This window comes from Argiope bruennichi, chromosome 10 (assembly GCF_947563725.1).
Source record: "Argiope bruennichi chromosome 10, qqArgBrue1.1, whole genome shotgun sequence".
NCBI classification, from domain to species: domain Eukaryota; kingdom Metazoa; phylum Arthropoda; class Arachnida; order Araneae; family Araneidae; genus Argiope; species Argiope bruennichi.
The window spans coordinates 97,533,497-97,550,862 of record NC_079160.1 but is presented as its reverse complement, the minus strand read 5'-3'; the positions used below and the strand labels follow the sequence as shown (position 1 = coordinate 97,550,862).

The following is a 17,366-nucleotide window of genomic DNA, read 5'->3' as shown; positions in this document are numbered from 1 at the left end:
ACATCTACAGAGTAGATATAAATCAAATTTTCAACAAAATCCGTCAAGGACTTACCATCAAACAGCCTGAGCTTTCACAAGCATGTAAATGCGATAAGTGAGACACTCAATGACTTAAATATATGAAATTTGATTTTTGTGACAACAATTGCCGTTCTGTTCCAAATTTTGATTTTAATCATTTAGATGAAAAAAAAGACATGAAAAATACATATTTAATTCGTCTAATAATGATTCCTCGTGTCCCGAAAATCCCCTGAAATTAGGCCCAAGAGATATACCATTTTAACAGAAAGGAAAATACAAAACAACAAATTAGAAGAAAGTAACCACTACAAAGTAAAAATACCATAACAAAAATAACAATAAAAACAAAAAATACCATAAAATAGCACTAAAGGGGAAACGAAAAGGCAAGAAAAATACCATCTGCAGTCAGGGAAATTTTAAGCTATCGATTGTGATTCACGCTTTTAAAAAATGTCTTCAAGTTCTGAGATCATTTCAAGTAAAATGTATATAAAAAATAAAAATCGGACATATCGCATTGTTAAGCACAGAAATCACGGTGATGTGATTACGTTTTTAAATTTGTCATCCTTATAGAATTGAGCAACGACGCCAGACGAAAACTTTTCAAAATAATTTTTACAATTGTCGACTGTAGAATTTTCAAAACTGTTTATCTTATAAATAATACTTGGATTTAAAGAAGAAATGTACAAGTAAATATTTGGAATAAAATCTCAAATTAAATTAACTATTAAGCTAAAACTAATATTTTTGTTCCTATATTTTTTATAACAATGCTTTTAATAATTTTAGTGCTTTTTTAAGTATTGTAACAGTCCGTATAGTATGGTAAAAAAAAAAATTGTATTGATTCCTGAATATCCATGATATTGTTCACATTCTCAATCTATTGCACAATAATGAAATTCTGTTTTTTACAATGTAGCAAGGGTTTTATATTTTAAGGTGTACGTACCCACTAGAAGATTTTCTTTTAATTTTTAACTTTAAAAATCCAGTTTTTTCACAGTAGATCATTAATATATGTTTAAACTCATTTCAGTGAGAAAAAGCCATATTATACTAATTATTAATTAATTAAATAATATTTAATGAGCTAATTAGCATATTTTTTGAAACATGATATCTTAAATTCTAATTTGTAAAGTTTTAGTTGGAAATTATGCCTAATATTAGTCTTCATGTTGTCTGCTTCAATCAAGTTATAAAAATATATAGTTTTTTTTAACAATTTTTTCATCAATGATGAATAGAAATAGCAAGATTTTTTCTGTCATTTTAACTTTTAAATAGCTATAAAAAATTTATTTCTATAAATATAACTTTGATTGAGGCACAAAACATCCGCTATTTCCTACAGATTATTTTGATATATAAATAATAGTATTTGTTTAACTTCTTGTTGAGTTATGATTGTTTGAATGAAGCAATATAGTAGGAAAATATCATTCTTCATAAAATGAGTTTAAAAAAAAAAACCGTAACTAGAGTCTTCAATGAAAGTACCTCAAGAAAAATAGTTATAACTCGAAAAATATTTCGAATATTGACAACATCTTGGTATCGTTTGAATGCTAAAGGACGACAGAACATTATTAAGCAATAAAAAAATATTCGGTATTTTGAACGATTTTCGAAGTTTCTTGTGTGTACATACACCTTAAAATGTTTCTATATTCCAAAATAAATTTTTTCTCATATTTTATAATATTATATAGTATAGAATGTCTTTGTTTTGTTCTTTATCCTTGTACCTCTATTTCTTCTAAAGTTTTAGGTAACTTATTTTTTCTTCTTTTACACTGATCTGATCTTCCAATAAACTATTCATAAAGACTCTATCAGCAGCATAAAATTTTCAATCAAATAAAATGATAAACTGCATTTTTGTTTAACATTAAAACAAAAAAAGAAAGAAAAATACATCCCATGTTGCATTAACTTGACTTTTATTTGTTGCAGATTTTTTTTTTACTATTGGTTTGAAAAAGGTGCCTAATCCAACCATATAGAATCGTGCGATTTGAATAAATGAATTTCTTTTAAACAGCAATTTTTTTAATTTCTACTCTGAAATTCGTTTCTATAAGGATCAATTCAGAGGTACAGTTGCAAAATTGCGCAAGCTTCATATTTAACAAATATCACGTGACATTAAAATTTGTGACATTAAAAAAAATGAGTGTAATTAAAAACGCTCGCGAATAATTTATTTATTTTACTTTATATTTTTATGAAAAATAACAAGTTTTTACATATTTTTTATCATGTCTGTACTTTTATTATATTGCATAATAACTGCTCTTAATGGAGAGCCTCAGAGTTCATTAACATTTTCAGAACGAAACTCGATTATTTTCCAGAAGTTTAGCAACACTGTACCGCTTTGATAGCTAAAGTTTGGCTACGTAATCTTGTAACGACTAGCGTCTTATCGCTAATCGTTCGGTTTCCTGTTATTTAATTTAAATAATAACCGAAGACTGTTTTTAATTGCCAATATGACGCAAACAAAAGTGGAAGAAAATCAAAGTGAAGAAGCAGGGTTAGTACTTTGTATTTGTATTTTCCAAATATTATCAACACCAATTGCGTTTATTACGATTTTCAAACAAATGTAGTTTATCGAATTACTGCTGTAATCCTATTTCTTTTGATTTTCCGGTATTTTCTTATAATTTCTTAATACCTTAATATTATCCTAAGTTTGATGTTGTCTAAAGTAGTTTCTGTTTGAGTGTGTATATAGTGCGCATTTCCCGATTTTGCCATTCTTTGTCTGATTACAGTTATTTGGAATTAAATTATTGTTTAAGAAATAATGGTCGTTGTCAATCTGCAAGATTTTAAACTTTTTTCTTTCACGTAACATATCTTCCTTATGGTTGATAATGTGTATTTTGTTTTTTTTACCTGGTAATATCATCATAAAGGAATTCTGAAAATTGCAATATTGTTATGAATAAATATGTAACAAACTTATAAATTTTGCTTATTATCCTGTTACTTATTAGGAAATTATGTTGATTGTTCAACGTTACAAATATACTAATAACTGATTTCGATTTCTACTTACTTTATATAATTTCTGATTGTATTGTTATAATTTCATTATCATAAATAAATTTCTGTGTCTCTGCTGTTTTAAAAGTGTTGTCTAATTTTGGTGTGTTACCAATGTATTTGTTAATTTTTTAAAAAATTTTATCTGAATGTATAAGTAATTATATGAGATTTAATTAGAATTATGTATTAAATCTTTTTTTAACTGGATATTTTAATTTTTGAAAAATATTATTTTTGAAATTTGAAAGAAGTAAAAAATTGTTTATGATTATAACTAATATAGCATAATTGTGAGTTTTAAATTATTTTTTTAGTTTCTAAAATGTATTTTCTATTCTATAGGAAAATATTTGTTGGAGGTTTGAGCTGGGAGACATCCCAAGGTAAATGCTTGTTTCATCTGTTTGAAATTACTTTTAACTTTTTAATGTGAAAAATATTTAAATTTTGCATGAATCTTTAATATGATTTTTTACTGTATACATAAGTTGCTTATTTTTTCTTTTTTTAAAAAAATGGAATTTTTTAATATCTTAGAAAATGTATTATATCTTAAGAAAAGTATTTCTCACAATCAGTTTTTGTTAAGAATTCATGTATTTTATTTAATTCTTCTTGAAGATGTTCACCTAAAAGTTGTAACTATTTTTATAGACAAATCCCATCCTTGATTGTAGTTTTTATATGAACTGTTAATTTTATTGGTCATCTTTGATTGATCTGTATAAATAATCATTCTGTGTTGCTGTATAAATAATCTTTCTGTGTTGCTGCATAATTCAGGGGTGTTTGTGCTCCGGGGAAACCCCGGAATTCCGGGGATTTTGAACTTCGATACCCGGAAATGAAATTCCGGGGATCGTCGTTCAAAAGGAAGTAGGAATAATAATGAATTATTTATTTTGATCTGGGTAATTTTGTTTGCTTTGAAAGCAGAAAACGCAAGGTCAGTGTGTGTGGTGAAAACTTTTCCTTTCTTTCTCCAAAGGCAGTGATAATGCGTGAAAAGGGGGAAAAAACTTCTTTTTTGTTCTTTCCTTATTGCGAGTTATGACTCATTCCCCCGGTTCTCGGACATTCTCTTCTGGATTCTTTTCGGCAAGTAGGCGCGGCAGAAAAAAAAGGGAGAGACTTCGTTCGACCAGATGTGCGATCACGTGACCTGGGTTCAAAGGTCTTAATTTTGCAAAAAAAGTAATTCATTGAACTTTTATAATTAGGTCATTCAATACTTCATAATTGTAATTTTTCATTTCTCCCCCCCCCCCTTCTCGAAACTCCAAAATGTCGGTAGTAAGTCCGTAAAAGTTTCAGGGGATTTTTTGGGGTCCCACAAACACCCCTGATAATTAAAGAAATTTCAGTTATTAACTTTTTCAATATTATGGAAGTTTCTAATAAATAAAAACTTTAAATATTCTTATTTAAATCTTTGTAAAAACAAATTAATATACAAGGCAGCTTTGTTTCAGCAGAGTAAAGAATATTTAAATCTATCTTATATGTGAAATGTAACTTGAATTTTTGTCTTTTAATATTGTTTCAGTATATTTTCATTAATTTATTTTTATGATAATCATTTACTCTTCAAAGTGACAATCCATTTGAAATTTCAAGAACTTTTGAAAATAGTCATGTACATTGTTTTTATAAAATTGTAAAATCATGTTGGAAAATGGGAGGTGCAGAATTGCTGGCATTTTTTTCCCCAGTTTGATTTTTTTAATTTACTTATTTGATTATAAAAACAAATAACTCTCATTTCTTTTTTAAATTAAAAGATAAATTTTTTTAAATGTATATTTTAAAAGACAAACATTCATTTTATTAAAAATCAAGCCTTATTGAAGAATATGATACAAATGGGAAAACTTGGGTGATAATTTAATTTTAAATTTGATAAATTAATTTTTTTAAAGGTGATAAATTATCAACTATGACAACCTATTTTCTTTAGCTGAAATTAGACAAATTATCCATTATTTGGCATAGAGTTGTGAGAAATCTGCACTTTACTCTTTAGTTATACTAAAAAATTTAGCAGCTTTTTTATATCTTAAAATAATTTTTACCCTGTTGTAAAATTGGAAGCTAAAATTTTGTTCTACTATAAATATCAGGTACAAATAGAAGCCAACTTGAAAAGTGGTGGCATAAATTCATATTTAAAAATAACAAATGGAAATATCTGGGAGTTGGATTTTTTAAGTTAAACCAAGAATTCATTTAAATTGAAAGTAATGATTTATTTGGTGAATGGCTATACCATCTAGTCTAACTTTGTATACTTAGATTCTATTAATCTTATGGCAGTTTTATTTTAATTTTAATACTTAAATATTATATACACATTCGATTCTTTGATTTACCTGCAAAATTTACTTATAATATCACATATTCATTGTACAATTGAATTTTTAAAATCTCATTTGATATAGGTATGCTTTAATCAATACAAATTTATGTGTTCAGTTTATTTTTTAATTTAGTTAACTAGAAACAATGCAACCCATAAACCACTTTAAACTGTTAAATATATCAATTCATATTTATTTAAAGTTAATAATCAATTTTATCCTTTTTGAGAAGAATAGTTTCACGTAACTAATCGAAAGTTATGTAGCAAGGCCATTCTGAGGCATAGAACTGGAGAGAAGAGGGAAAAAAATATTTTGATTGCTTATGCAAAGTATTCCTTCTATAAAAGATCCCCCCCCCCCTTAATTTTTGGGGGCTTGAACTGTAAAAGAGTACTTGAAAAGATGCATTATTCTGTAATTAAAGAGTGTTCTTAAAAGTCCCTCATTCACCATGCATCTATTGGAATAAATGTAATTATCATATTGAACAGTTATTATTTAACATGAATTGTTAATTTTACTTTTTATTTGTATTAAATTTTAAATCTAACAAAAGTTGAAAAATCCATTTATAAAAATTTCTCCTACCCCATCTACTTTAAATTATATAATTTGAAAATTTAAATGGGAATTTCATCTGTTTCTACAAAAAACCTATAGTACAGAAACAAAAATGTGTACGGTAAGGTGGGAGGGTCATTAATGTAATCAATTTTATTTAACTAATTTTGGAGGGGATAACAATGATTTTAAATTTGTTTATCAATTTTATGGTTGGTTTGGACTGGTGTTGGTAACTTTGTTTTACTGTATTTTAAAATTATACTAAAGTAGGATTCAAATGAGAAAATGTTTTATTACAAGAAATCATGATACAGTAAAAAGTTTCTATTTTATAGAGAAGCTTCAAGAATATTTTTCCCGATTTGGAGAAGTTGTTGATTGTGTTGTTATGAAAAATAATGAAACAGGCAAATCAAGAGGCTTTGGTTTTGTCACCTTCAAAGAAGTGAGTTGTGTGGCCAAAGTTTTATCAAGTGGGCCACATGAGGTGGATGGTAGAACGGTAAATAGCTACAATGATTTTCATCCTTTTATTTTATTTAAATATTTTTTTCCCCCAAATTGAATAACTTTTACATTCTCTTGTCATTTTAGATTGATCCCAAAGTTTGCAGTTCAAGGGATAGCCAACAGGTATGTAAATTTTCAATCTCGCCTCTCATCTCAATCTCTTATTTGTACCTTGTAATCTTCATTTTTTTTTATATGTTATTTTCTATTGATATGTTACAGAACAAAAAGGCTGGACAGTTTCCTAAAGTTTTCCTGGGTGGATTGCCTCCCAATTGCACAGAAACAGATTTGCGTAGTTTTTTCTCCAGATATGGAACGGTTTGTACTTATTTCTCATTTTTTTAAAGATTCTTATGTAGAATAAGACATTAAAAAACAAAATTAAAGAATGTTATTTTATGAATACCAATTGTCTGGAGATAATTTAAAAGTTTTGATTCATTTGGTTGTCTCTGGGTTATAGTTTTCATTGTATGCTAGATTATTTATATTGACTGATTAAACAAGTATTATATAGGAATTAGCATAATATTCAAATAAAATAGCAGTCAAAATTCATGTTAACTCCTAGTCTGAAATTCATTTTCACAATTTTAATTATTGCTGTTTATGATAATTTTATCTTAGTACTAAATATAGCCTTCTGTCGTTATAGGTTGTTGAAGTTGTATTAATGTATGATCAAGAGAAAAAAAAGTCGAGAGGTAAGTGCTGTGATAGGATGCAGGACAATCTTATAATAACAGCCCACTTGTTTCAGATTGTGATATTTTTTATCACATTGAATCAAGTAATGACATATTTATATTTGAATGAATTCTCGCATCTTTTTCAGCAAGTCCGAAAATGTTGGCTTTTATTACAATTATTTTCTTTGCCTTTTTTTTTTATCTGTTTGATAAAAATAACATTTGAAACCAATTCTTAAGAACATTATTGTAACATCAGTAATATGACAAATGTCACCCTTCGTCTCGTCTTTGCAACATTACTAATTCATATATTTTATTCTTTTAAATATTTAATCCACAGTAAAAACTTCTATTGATGGACATTATCTAATCTTGTATCTACTCAAATGATTAAATAATTAAAATCATCACTGTGCTTAGAATAGTATATTCAATTTATAAATATTTATTTGGATAAACTCGATAACCTTTATTTTAGCTGCGGTTAAATTACTTTTTTAGCTAAAGTTGCAGCTTGAGTAATTTGAATTTTCAGATATTGCTTAAATAGGTTTTTAAGTAGATGAAAATTATTATGCTAGCAACAATTTCAAAACTGTAATATAAGTAGTTCAGTATTTTCTATTGCAATTTTAACATACTTAGCATTAAGAAGTTCATTACTTGACTTTGAATTTGTAACAAAAATTATTAGTTTTACATTATTAATAAATCTTTAATTTCATTAATTAAACATTGTTATGTACATTTATTCATATAGTGCATTAATATTGTGATTCATGTATATTTTTATTAAGTACAGGAAAATAATTTAATTGAATATAAAAATATTTTTCAATTAGCTTTGTATTGTTTGCATAGAAGTATTTCTGCTATTTTGCTGAATGTTTTCTTTGATTAATGTAAATTTTTAAAATCATTTATAAATATAATTTTTATATTTAATATGTGAATTACATTTTATTAACTAAGCTTATTTGCATTTATGTATTTGTATCATAAAATTTCTTCAGTTTTAGATAAAAAAGTAAAAAATTTCACATTAGTATCTATTCTATTGTTTTTATTTATTTTTTTTACCCTTGGTGTAATTTCTGGGGGGAAATAAGATTCTTAGGATGAAATTTGGAATATTTTAATTTTTATACCTCGTTTTTAAATTAGACTGTAATTTTATCTTTTTTCCATCATTTTTTTGCTTGGGACATATGGTAGCTTTATTCTATATCTATTAATAAGTCTCTCTTTAGAAGTTTAGAAAAGTTTCTTATATTGCATTTTCCTTCTGCTTAAGTAATAGATCTATAAAATCTCTGTTTGGGTTTAAGCTTATTGCATGCCTATTTACTTGTTTAACTTTATAAATATTTACTGTTGTTTGTTTCATTATACAGATAATTTATTAATTGGATTAATTTTTCTATCAGTACTTTGGGTTTAATATATTATTTTTGCAAATAAGCTTAGATATAATTTATATTGGACTATTCAAAATTTGTTCTTATAGTTTATACTTAAGTAGTTTTCGCCTTCCTTTTTATCATATGGATAGGCTTTGGATTTTTATCATTCGAGACAGAAGACAGTGTGAAACAAGTTTGTGCAGAACACTTTGTGAAAATCAACGGCAAGAAGGTGCAGTTGCATATAAATTACTTTGTAGTATTCTAATACTTTGTACTTTCTTATACTTTCAGTGTACATCTGGAAAATTTTAAGTTATGTCAAAGGAGACATAGTGCTACTTCATGGTGAAATTTTATTAGTATTAAGTTTGGTATTGTGTAGTTATATATGTAAATATTTGCAGTTGTATATATTTATTAATCAGTATAATGTAGATAATGAGTCATTATTTTATGAATATATTTACTTTTGTAATGTATACTAAAATATGGCTGCAATTATTTTTGCAAATAAGATATGTTCGACTTATAAATTAAGTTCATTTGGCAGTATTTAAAGTTACATTAAAAAATGGATTCACTTCTATAGCATACTTTAATCGATAAATTTTGTACTTAAATAAATTAAGCCTTTAATTAAGTTCTAAAAACTTATAGCAATGGACTAAATTACTTGTATTTAACCATAAAAGAATTTTTTTGAAAAATTTATTATAAATTTGATTGTTTTTCTTTAATTTAATAGTCTTTAAGAATAGGGCAGATTTGGTTAGATATAAGGTAGATGTTAAATCTAACTTTACTAATGTTAATTCATTGTAAAATCAATAGCCAAGGGTTTCTGTCAGAAAAGTGAAGAAAGATTTCCAATTTCAATCCCTATGAGTATCAAATTTTTATTTAATATTATTAAAAATTTCAGCTTAATTATAATTCCAAAATGATTTTCTTTCAACCTTCCAAATTGAGTAATAAAAAATAAAAAAAAATCTGAACAAGAAATATTTAAACAATACCTAATGGAAATCCATATCATTTCATTAAAAACATGCATCTACTGAAATCTTTTAACTTTAAATCATTATATTTCTGAGTTTAAAAATAAAATTATCTGCATAAGTTAAGATTTTTAAACAGTAAACTTGTTTAACTAAAGAGTATTTGTATTGCACTTAGAAATTTTGTAAATTATTGGAAAGCCATTAATAATTTAAAGGTGTGATTACTTCTATATATCTTTTATGTATCTTTGTGAACATTTTTCAAAACACTAAATATTTGAAAAGAAAACTTTAACATGCTCAAAAATTTATTTCCTTGGAACTTGTTTGACATATTGTTTCTAATCTGTTATTTTTCATAAATTTCTGAAAATATAGTTAACCCCCACCCTCTTCCCCTTCTATTATCTCTTTATTTACTACATTTTTTTCCTTCCTTAACATAATTATTTTGTTAAAAATTTGATTATATGCTTAAGATAAAAAATAATATATTTAAATTTCTTGTGTGCTCCTAGAATTGTTTGACTATTAATTAGTATTGCCCAAGAATTTCTCATGGATTTGGTTTTCTTAATCAAAGATTGCAACTTTTTAATGAAAAACTGTTCTAATTATGATTATGCATTTGAAGTTTTATGTTACTATACAGTTTTCACCTTTAATATACATAAACTAAATTTGCAACTTAACATCATAGAAAATTTTTTAAAAAAACTTTGGTTTATAATTACTTCCAGGTTTGTGATTAAAAGTATGCTTTTATTTTTGCTCTGAGCAATATCATATATTTTAAGTTCTTATATAACTGGCATAAATGTAATTTCAAAAGTTCATAATTTTTAATATGAATCCTTGCTGAAATGGCATGCTATCAAGAGTATAATGAGTTGAAGACATTTGCATTTATTGACATTCATCATTGTTCAACTTAGTCTGAAGTTAACTAGCATTTATGCTAATCTTAAGTATCTGATTCCAATGGGGTCACAGTTAAGAGTCTTCTCGACTTCTAAAAACTGAAGAGGAATTGCAACAACATTTTTTTTTTATTATTATTTCTGCGATTCATACATAAAAATTTATTTTATAATATTTTCTAGTTTAAAATAAATATGTTTATACACATATTGATACATATTTATTAAAAATTTATCACCACATTTTTTAAAAATTGAAATGCTGAATAATATTGCATAATTTGATACAATTGTGCAATTCAAGGGTTAAGAGGTTTCCTTCAATATAAATTTTAGATATTTCTAAAAACAATAAGGATTTTTTTTTTTTTTTTTTTTTTGCTGCATTTTATATTTGGCATTTTTAATAAAAACTTCTTTTCCACTTGTAGATTGAATGCAAGCATGCTGAACCTCGAGACAAGAAAAGACCTCAACAACAGACTACCCAAGCTAATCAGTGGGGAGGTCCTCCTATGGGCCCCCCTGGCTGGGGTCCTGGTGCCCCTGCTCCTGGAGCTCCAGGTCCCTGTGGCCCTACAATGGGCCCCGGTGGACCCATGCCAGGTCCTATGTCTGGACCTATGGGACCCACAATGAATAATGGCATGATGGGCCCTGCAGCAAGTGGTTACCAAGGTGGATGGGGTGGACCTCCTCCTTATGGACCCCAAGGTAGCTATTGTAATTATGGCTATGGTTATGGTTCACAATGTAAGGGTTTTCCATATTTAGTTATTTACAAGTTAAGAGTTGCTATAGTTAGTTAATTTTATTTTGTAAATTTTTTCATATCATTACCTATACTATAAATGCTTTCTTTTTTTTTTTATTGGAAGATAATTATTATTAATGTTATCGAATTTCAGTTGTCTGTATAATTTGCCATTTTTCAACAGAAAAAAATACTCCTTTTAATTCCTTACTTCCAAAGCCAACATACAAATCGAAACTTGCTGATTTTATAATCAAATATGCCAGCAGTTGTTTTCTTTCACTCTGTTTTAATTGCAGAATATTATTGGGGGGAGTGAGAAGTTGACTGCTTTTTTCCAAACTATCATTTGATATGTGTGGCAAATAGGATTGATTACATCCTTCAATAATTAATGCTCCATGTTTTAGATGTGTTTTTTTTTTTAGAAGTTTAAGCATGTAATATTTCAAATGGTTCTAAATCTTGAAACAAATTGTCTCAAGAAATGATTAAAGAAAATCAAATTCGATTTAATTTTCCATAAGAAAATGTGAAATTCTGCATTTATATTTTACACAATGCACAGGCAACTATGTAAAGAAAATTTCCAGAATATGTATGGTAAAGGCAATTAAGCAACTGAAATTGGATAGAGAAAATGTTAATTTACATTTTAATCTAGATTTTTTTTATTGTTGTACACTGCTTAATAGTAATTTTAATGAAATAGAAATTTCTTGAAACTTTATGAAATACCTTTAGTCATAATAAAGTTTTTAATTTTTTTCATGCAAATTTTCATATTAACATGAATATGAAAAATATTACAATAAAACTACACTTTTAGAGATATGTATTAATAAAACAGCTTGTACTTCCTGATAATAGATAAAATAATTTTTGGTGCTTCAGAAAATATTTTCTGGTTTGTTCCTAATTTTACAGTTTACTTTAAAAACATTTTGTAGCTTACATCAAATATCTGGGGGAAAAAAATGAGGTACATGTTAAAGAAATTATATATTCAAAAATTGGATGCAACATTGCAAACGTTCAATATGTACTTCTTTGTGTTATATGTCTTGCATCAAATTATGTAGTTGTTGTAATGTCTCTTTCTTGGTACTTTTTCTGCTGATTGCTTCAGTATGAACGTTTAAATCCTTGATGATCATCTGAGAATATGAGCATTTCAAAGCATATAATTAAAATTGGCTTATTCTTACATCTGGAAGAGATAGAATTTTTACCTTGGTCACTGTGATGCCAAAATTGAATTTTCATTTTTTTTTTTTTTTTAATAGAAGTTTATAAGATATTTTTTTTTTTTTTTTCCCCTTTAACTATTTCTTGCTTAAAAGCTCACTTAACAGATGTGAATTCTACTGAATGAGTGTTAAGAATTGCATTATAGAATTGATGAAATGCCATGTAACACCAGGAATGTATTTTAGATATCTGCTTATGGGGTGAATGACTGGAAAATTGTGAATAACCAGAAAATGTGATTCTATAACTGGAATTTTTTTTAAAGAATAATTCTTATCTTAATAGTTTGCTGGTCTTTTTTCTTAATTTGTATGAAACGGCATTGGCAATCAATGAAAAACAGTCTTTTACCGATAGCCAGATGTTTATATTTAAATTTCCAAAGAACTGAAACTTCTGCTATGTAGAAATGTCAGCACTGTATCTGAGAAGTCACTTTGATTCTCAAATTACAGCTGTCATACATCTAGTTTATGATGGATTATGTTTCAAATTGTGCTGTTTTGAATCAATTAACCAGTTCATTACTTGTTTTTTAATATTTTTTATTATATCCATTTATCAGTATGCTGTTGAAAAAAAAATGTCCTTCATCCAATTTCTTGTCTAAGATATTATGATTTGTTAATTAATCATTTTTAGCTGGCTGGAGTCATGTTTGAAGTTTGTTTAGCAATTGTACTCTTCATCAGAATAATTTAGAAGCTGAATCTGTTATATTAATATTTGGATGATTTCATATGACTGAAATCTTCCAAATATTAATATAACAAATTTCATATGACTTTCCCTGAAAGTTTTTCTTGACATTTTTTTTTTTTATCTTCAGAACATTAATTGCCAATTTAATTTATAAAATAAAATGCTTGTGTTAAAATGTTTAAAAAAATTGTTTTTGAAGTTGGATCTTAAAAAAGTGTGGTTTTGATCATTCTTTTCTTTTTAATGTTTAGGTGGTTGGGGACCTCATCCTGGTAAGTAGCTTGTAAATTTTCTGTATTAAAAAATATATATTGTTTTCATGCAGTTTTTTTTTATTTTATTTTATTTTTATTTCTTATTTTGTGTTAAAAAAGTTGAAATATAAGGGCTTTTTTAGATTGCTTGTCTTTAAGGAAAAATGCATTAACTAATGACAGTTAAATAATTAATCTAAGAATCGAATCAGTGTGTAATGGAGTACTGCATTACATTATAAATATTATGATGACATCTTTTATGAAATTATTTTCCTTCTCTTTATGAATTATAGACTTTTGTAACAGTGGAAATAAATCTTCCGATATTTAGAACTTTGGAATGCCTGAGATATTAAAAAAATAAAGAGAAATTGCTTCTCTTGTTATACAAAAGAGAACTCTCCACAGTTGCTTGTTGTTATTATTGGCATTTGTGCAAAGAAATAAAGTTATCCTTGATGGATCAGGATAAGCTATTCAAATGAACAAAGCATGCATCTTGGAGTTTTTAACAAATCATGCTTAATGATGAAGGATTTGTAATAAATCTGGAGTATGCTTTTCCAACATGTAAAAATAAAATCTGTCCATAAATATATTTGACATTAATTTTTGAAATTAAGAATTAAAATATTTTTTTTTTAAATAATTTTCTTCAAGATTATTATTCTCAATATGATGTATATGATCTCTCTGCCTAAACGAATGAAGGGGTTTTTTTTATTTAATTTAAAATTAAAATATAGTATTAACAATTTATAATGTTCTGAAAATAGTCTTTTTGGCTATTACATTATTTTATTTAAATTAATTACGGAAGAATATTATATATTTGCTGAAATTATATTTTATTCGTTTTAGGTGGATATGGTCCTGGCTACAATAGTTGGGGATGTGGGCCAGGATATGGTGGACCATATAATGGACCACCAGGCCCTCAGTATGGACAACCTGGTTATGGATATGGTAAATAGTTGATTTTATTTATTTTGTGCTTTTTAAAATTGTCAGAAGACATAATGTGGGAACCATTTCAAATTGAAAATCTTAAATTCATGCTGGCTCTTTTAACTTGAAATTTCTACTCTTGTCAATTAATTTTCCTTAAATTATTTTTGATTTATATTTTATATTTTCTCTATACATTATAATTTATGTTATATTAATATTCCATGTTTTTTTAATGTATTTTTTTTTTAATGCTTATGCTAGTCTCAGTTTGTAATATTGAATTATAAGAAAATAATTATAATCTTTTCCAGTTTTAATATTGAGTTATAAGATAATTTTAATGTCTTCCAGTTTGAATATTTTTCATTTTTATTATTCTTATGATTTTAATATTTGAAAAGGTTATAATTATGGGGGATATGGTGGCCCTATGGGAGGACCTCCACCTCCAAACCCTCCTGCACCTGGAACAGAAAGCTTTTCTGGTACTGGTGCTATGACTGGCCCTACAACAACTGGTCCTCCCAGTACAACCAATGCCAACCCACCAGCACAGACTGGACCTTCACCGCCAGGTATCTTTGCTTGAAAATTGATAATTGAATTGAAATCCAAATTCTCATCTTCATTTCTTATTGATGTGAGAGCTTATTTAATTTTATAGGTATGGGAAATTATACCCAGGAACCTTCTAGCTTTGGTCCTACACGAACAGGATTTACCCAAGGTAAGCATTCATCAAATAAGTCACTCATACATTTCCGTAGTCATGTCATACTGATATTACATGAAAAGTTACAATTTTAATATTTCTTGCAGGAAATTAATAGTCTTTCATGTACTGTACTGATTTTTTATTAAATTATTGGGTATTTGAATAAAATTTAATTATGAACACCAGTAATTGATATTTTATTGATTAGAATTATATTTTACAAAAAAAAAAAATGTTTGATTTTGTGAGGATGTTTATATATAACTAAATTGTACAGAAACTAGTTCTATGTAGTTTACAATGATGTGGTCATTTGTAATTTTCTATGAGCTGTCATTTTGGAATGCCATTCCAATTATGCATAAGAATTAATTTCAGCAAATATGATATAGACTGTTATTTCACTTTATTAATTAATGTATAAATTTGATAATATTTTACTTCTTTCATATTAATAACCAAAATTATAGCTTCTGTATTTTTCAGTCTTATTACACCACTTATAGAATTCTCATAGTTCTATAAGAGAGTAGAAGGAATTTTTATTATATTATTAATTTGTATTTTAGATATCTATATGTGTAATTAGTTCTGTGGTCTGTAATGAAATGGCCAAAAATAATCAAAAATAGTTTAATATAGAATTATTATATGCTAGAATTGTACTATTTGATTTATGCAGAACATGGTAATATTGCAATATGACATTGACATTGACATTACTGAAATAAGCTGAACATCTAAAAAGAATTAGATAATGGAAAGTGACAGGACTTGATGACAAATATACCATTGCATGTTTTACTTCATAACAATCTGTTTTATCTCTTGTTCTTTTTGATTTTCAAATAAGTGACATCATACAGAATATTACAACATAAAAAGTAGATCTCATTCAAATTAATGTTATTTAAGGACTAAAATGGAATGAAGTTACATTCTTGTCTATACCTGGTAATTGGATATAGATTATCTAGCAATTAAAACATGTTTGTTGCATGATTAATACATTGCCATATGACTACAGCTGCCCGATTTTTGGAAGTATGCACACAAATGATGACTCTAAGTGTTCTGTATATGACTGATGCTTAATTTCATATACCAGTCAACAATTTAAAAAACAATTGTGTTTTTGAACACAGTCGTTAAATTAATATTCTTGTGATGTGCTATGTTTCATGAGCCATAATTAATATCATATGAATGTCTTGTTAATTTAATAGAACACTTTAGTTTAAGAATTTACTATCCAAACGTCTTGTTTATATGATTATGTTCATATCTTTATGCTGTTCATGTTCCAATTCAATGCATCTTTATACTGATTTTAAAAAATGTTATTTAAAGGATATGGAACAGGGCCAAACAACTATACTGCTGCTGGAAGTTACACTACTCCTAGTAATTATACTACACCTCAAGGTGATGCGCAAGGAAATAGAGCAGCTGGTCCTGGTTATCACCCATATCGACGCTAATCTGGCTGAGTTTTCACTGTCATACATTCTTATATTCATGACTTGTACATTCAGAACTTGATAACAGAGGATTGAAAAGCATTTTTTTTTTTTTCTTTTCTTTTTTTTTCATCTTTAGTTCTTAAGTTTTTGATACCCATCATCTATAGTAATATACTCCATATTTCATTTTTCTTTATATTTTTTTATCCATGGAGAATTGTATTTAAATATAAAATTTATCCATATAAAGAAATTTTAATGTATGCATGTTCATGACATGCATGATCCTCTTGCATTTATCTTGATTGTTTTTCCTTTTAATTAATCATTGAATCTAGCACATCCATTTCATTTAGATTAAATAAAAATATATATTTGATGGAATTGTGTCGCTTTTCTGGGTTGTTATTTGTATTATCTAATGTAAATCCATATAGTCAATATTAGGTTATAGCATATGACATAGCTATAGTCATTAACAAAATGAAGAAAGTATCTCAGTACTTTATTTCACTTATTTAAATAAATTATAATTATATGTATTAGGTATTTTATAATAATGTACTACCAACTTGACTTGCTTACTCCTTACCACCTAGTGAGCAGATTTCTTCAAATTAATATGGATATATTAATTCTTCCATAATGGATATATTAATATCCATATTAATTCTCCAAATTAATATGGCTATACCTAATGTTATAATAAAATTATTTT

At 26.7% G+C, this 17,366-nt stretch overlaps 1 protein-coding gene across 2 annotated transcripts; it reads left to right on the top strand.

Moving 5' to 3' along the window:
* Positions 1 to 2,405: 2,405 nt before the first annotated feature.
* On the top strand, positions 2,406 to 17,032 carry LOC129988360 (heterogeneous nuclear ribonucleoprotein 27C-like). 2 transcript variants are annotated; one of them, XM_056096565.1, is made up of 13 exons: positions 2,406 to 2,578; positions 3,442 to 3,482; positions 6,359 to 6,525; positions 6,618 to 6,656; positions 6,756 to 6,854; positions 7,192 to 7,240; positions 8,781 to 8,863; positions 10,987 to 11,308; positions 13,514 to 13,534; positions 14,381 to 14,485; positions 14,872 to 15,045; positions 15,135 to 15,197; positions 16,536 to 17,032. In XM_056096565.1, the coding sequence occupies exons 1-13, from the start codon at positions 2,535 to 2,537 to the stop codon at positions 16,664 to 16,666; spliced, it is 1,338 nt and encodes a 445-aa protein (XP_055952540.1). In that variant the 5' UTR covers positions 2,406 to 2,534; the 3' UTR covers positions 16,667 to 17,032. The 2 variants fall into 2 exon arrangements, with proteins under 2 accessions (XP_055952540.1, XP_055952541.1); XM_056096566.1 differs by having other exon boundaries at positions 2,407 to 2,578; positions 10,987 to 11,269.
* The last annotated feature ends 334 nt before the right edge of the window (positions 17,033 to 17,366 follow it).

Bases quoted from the DNA above. Each gene is read 5' to 3' on its own strand.
- LOC129988360 (XM_056096565.1), top strand. From the start codon at position 2,535: ATGACGCAAACAAAAGTGGAAGAAAATCAAAGTGAAGAAGCAGG. The intron at 6,855-7,191 runs GTTTGTACTTAT...CTGTCGTTATAG, and splicing joins TTTTCTCCAGATATGGAACG to GTTGTTGAAGTTGTATTAAT. The intron at 14,486-14,871 runs GTAAATAGTTGA...ATATTTGAAAAG, and splicing joins ACAACCTGGTTATGGATATG to GTTATAATTATGGGGGATAT.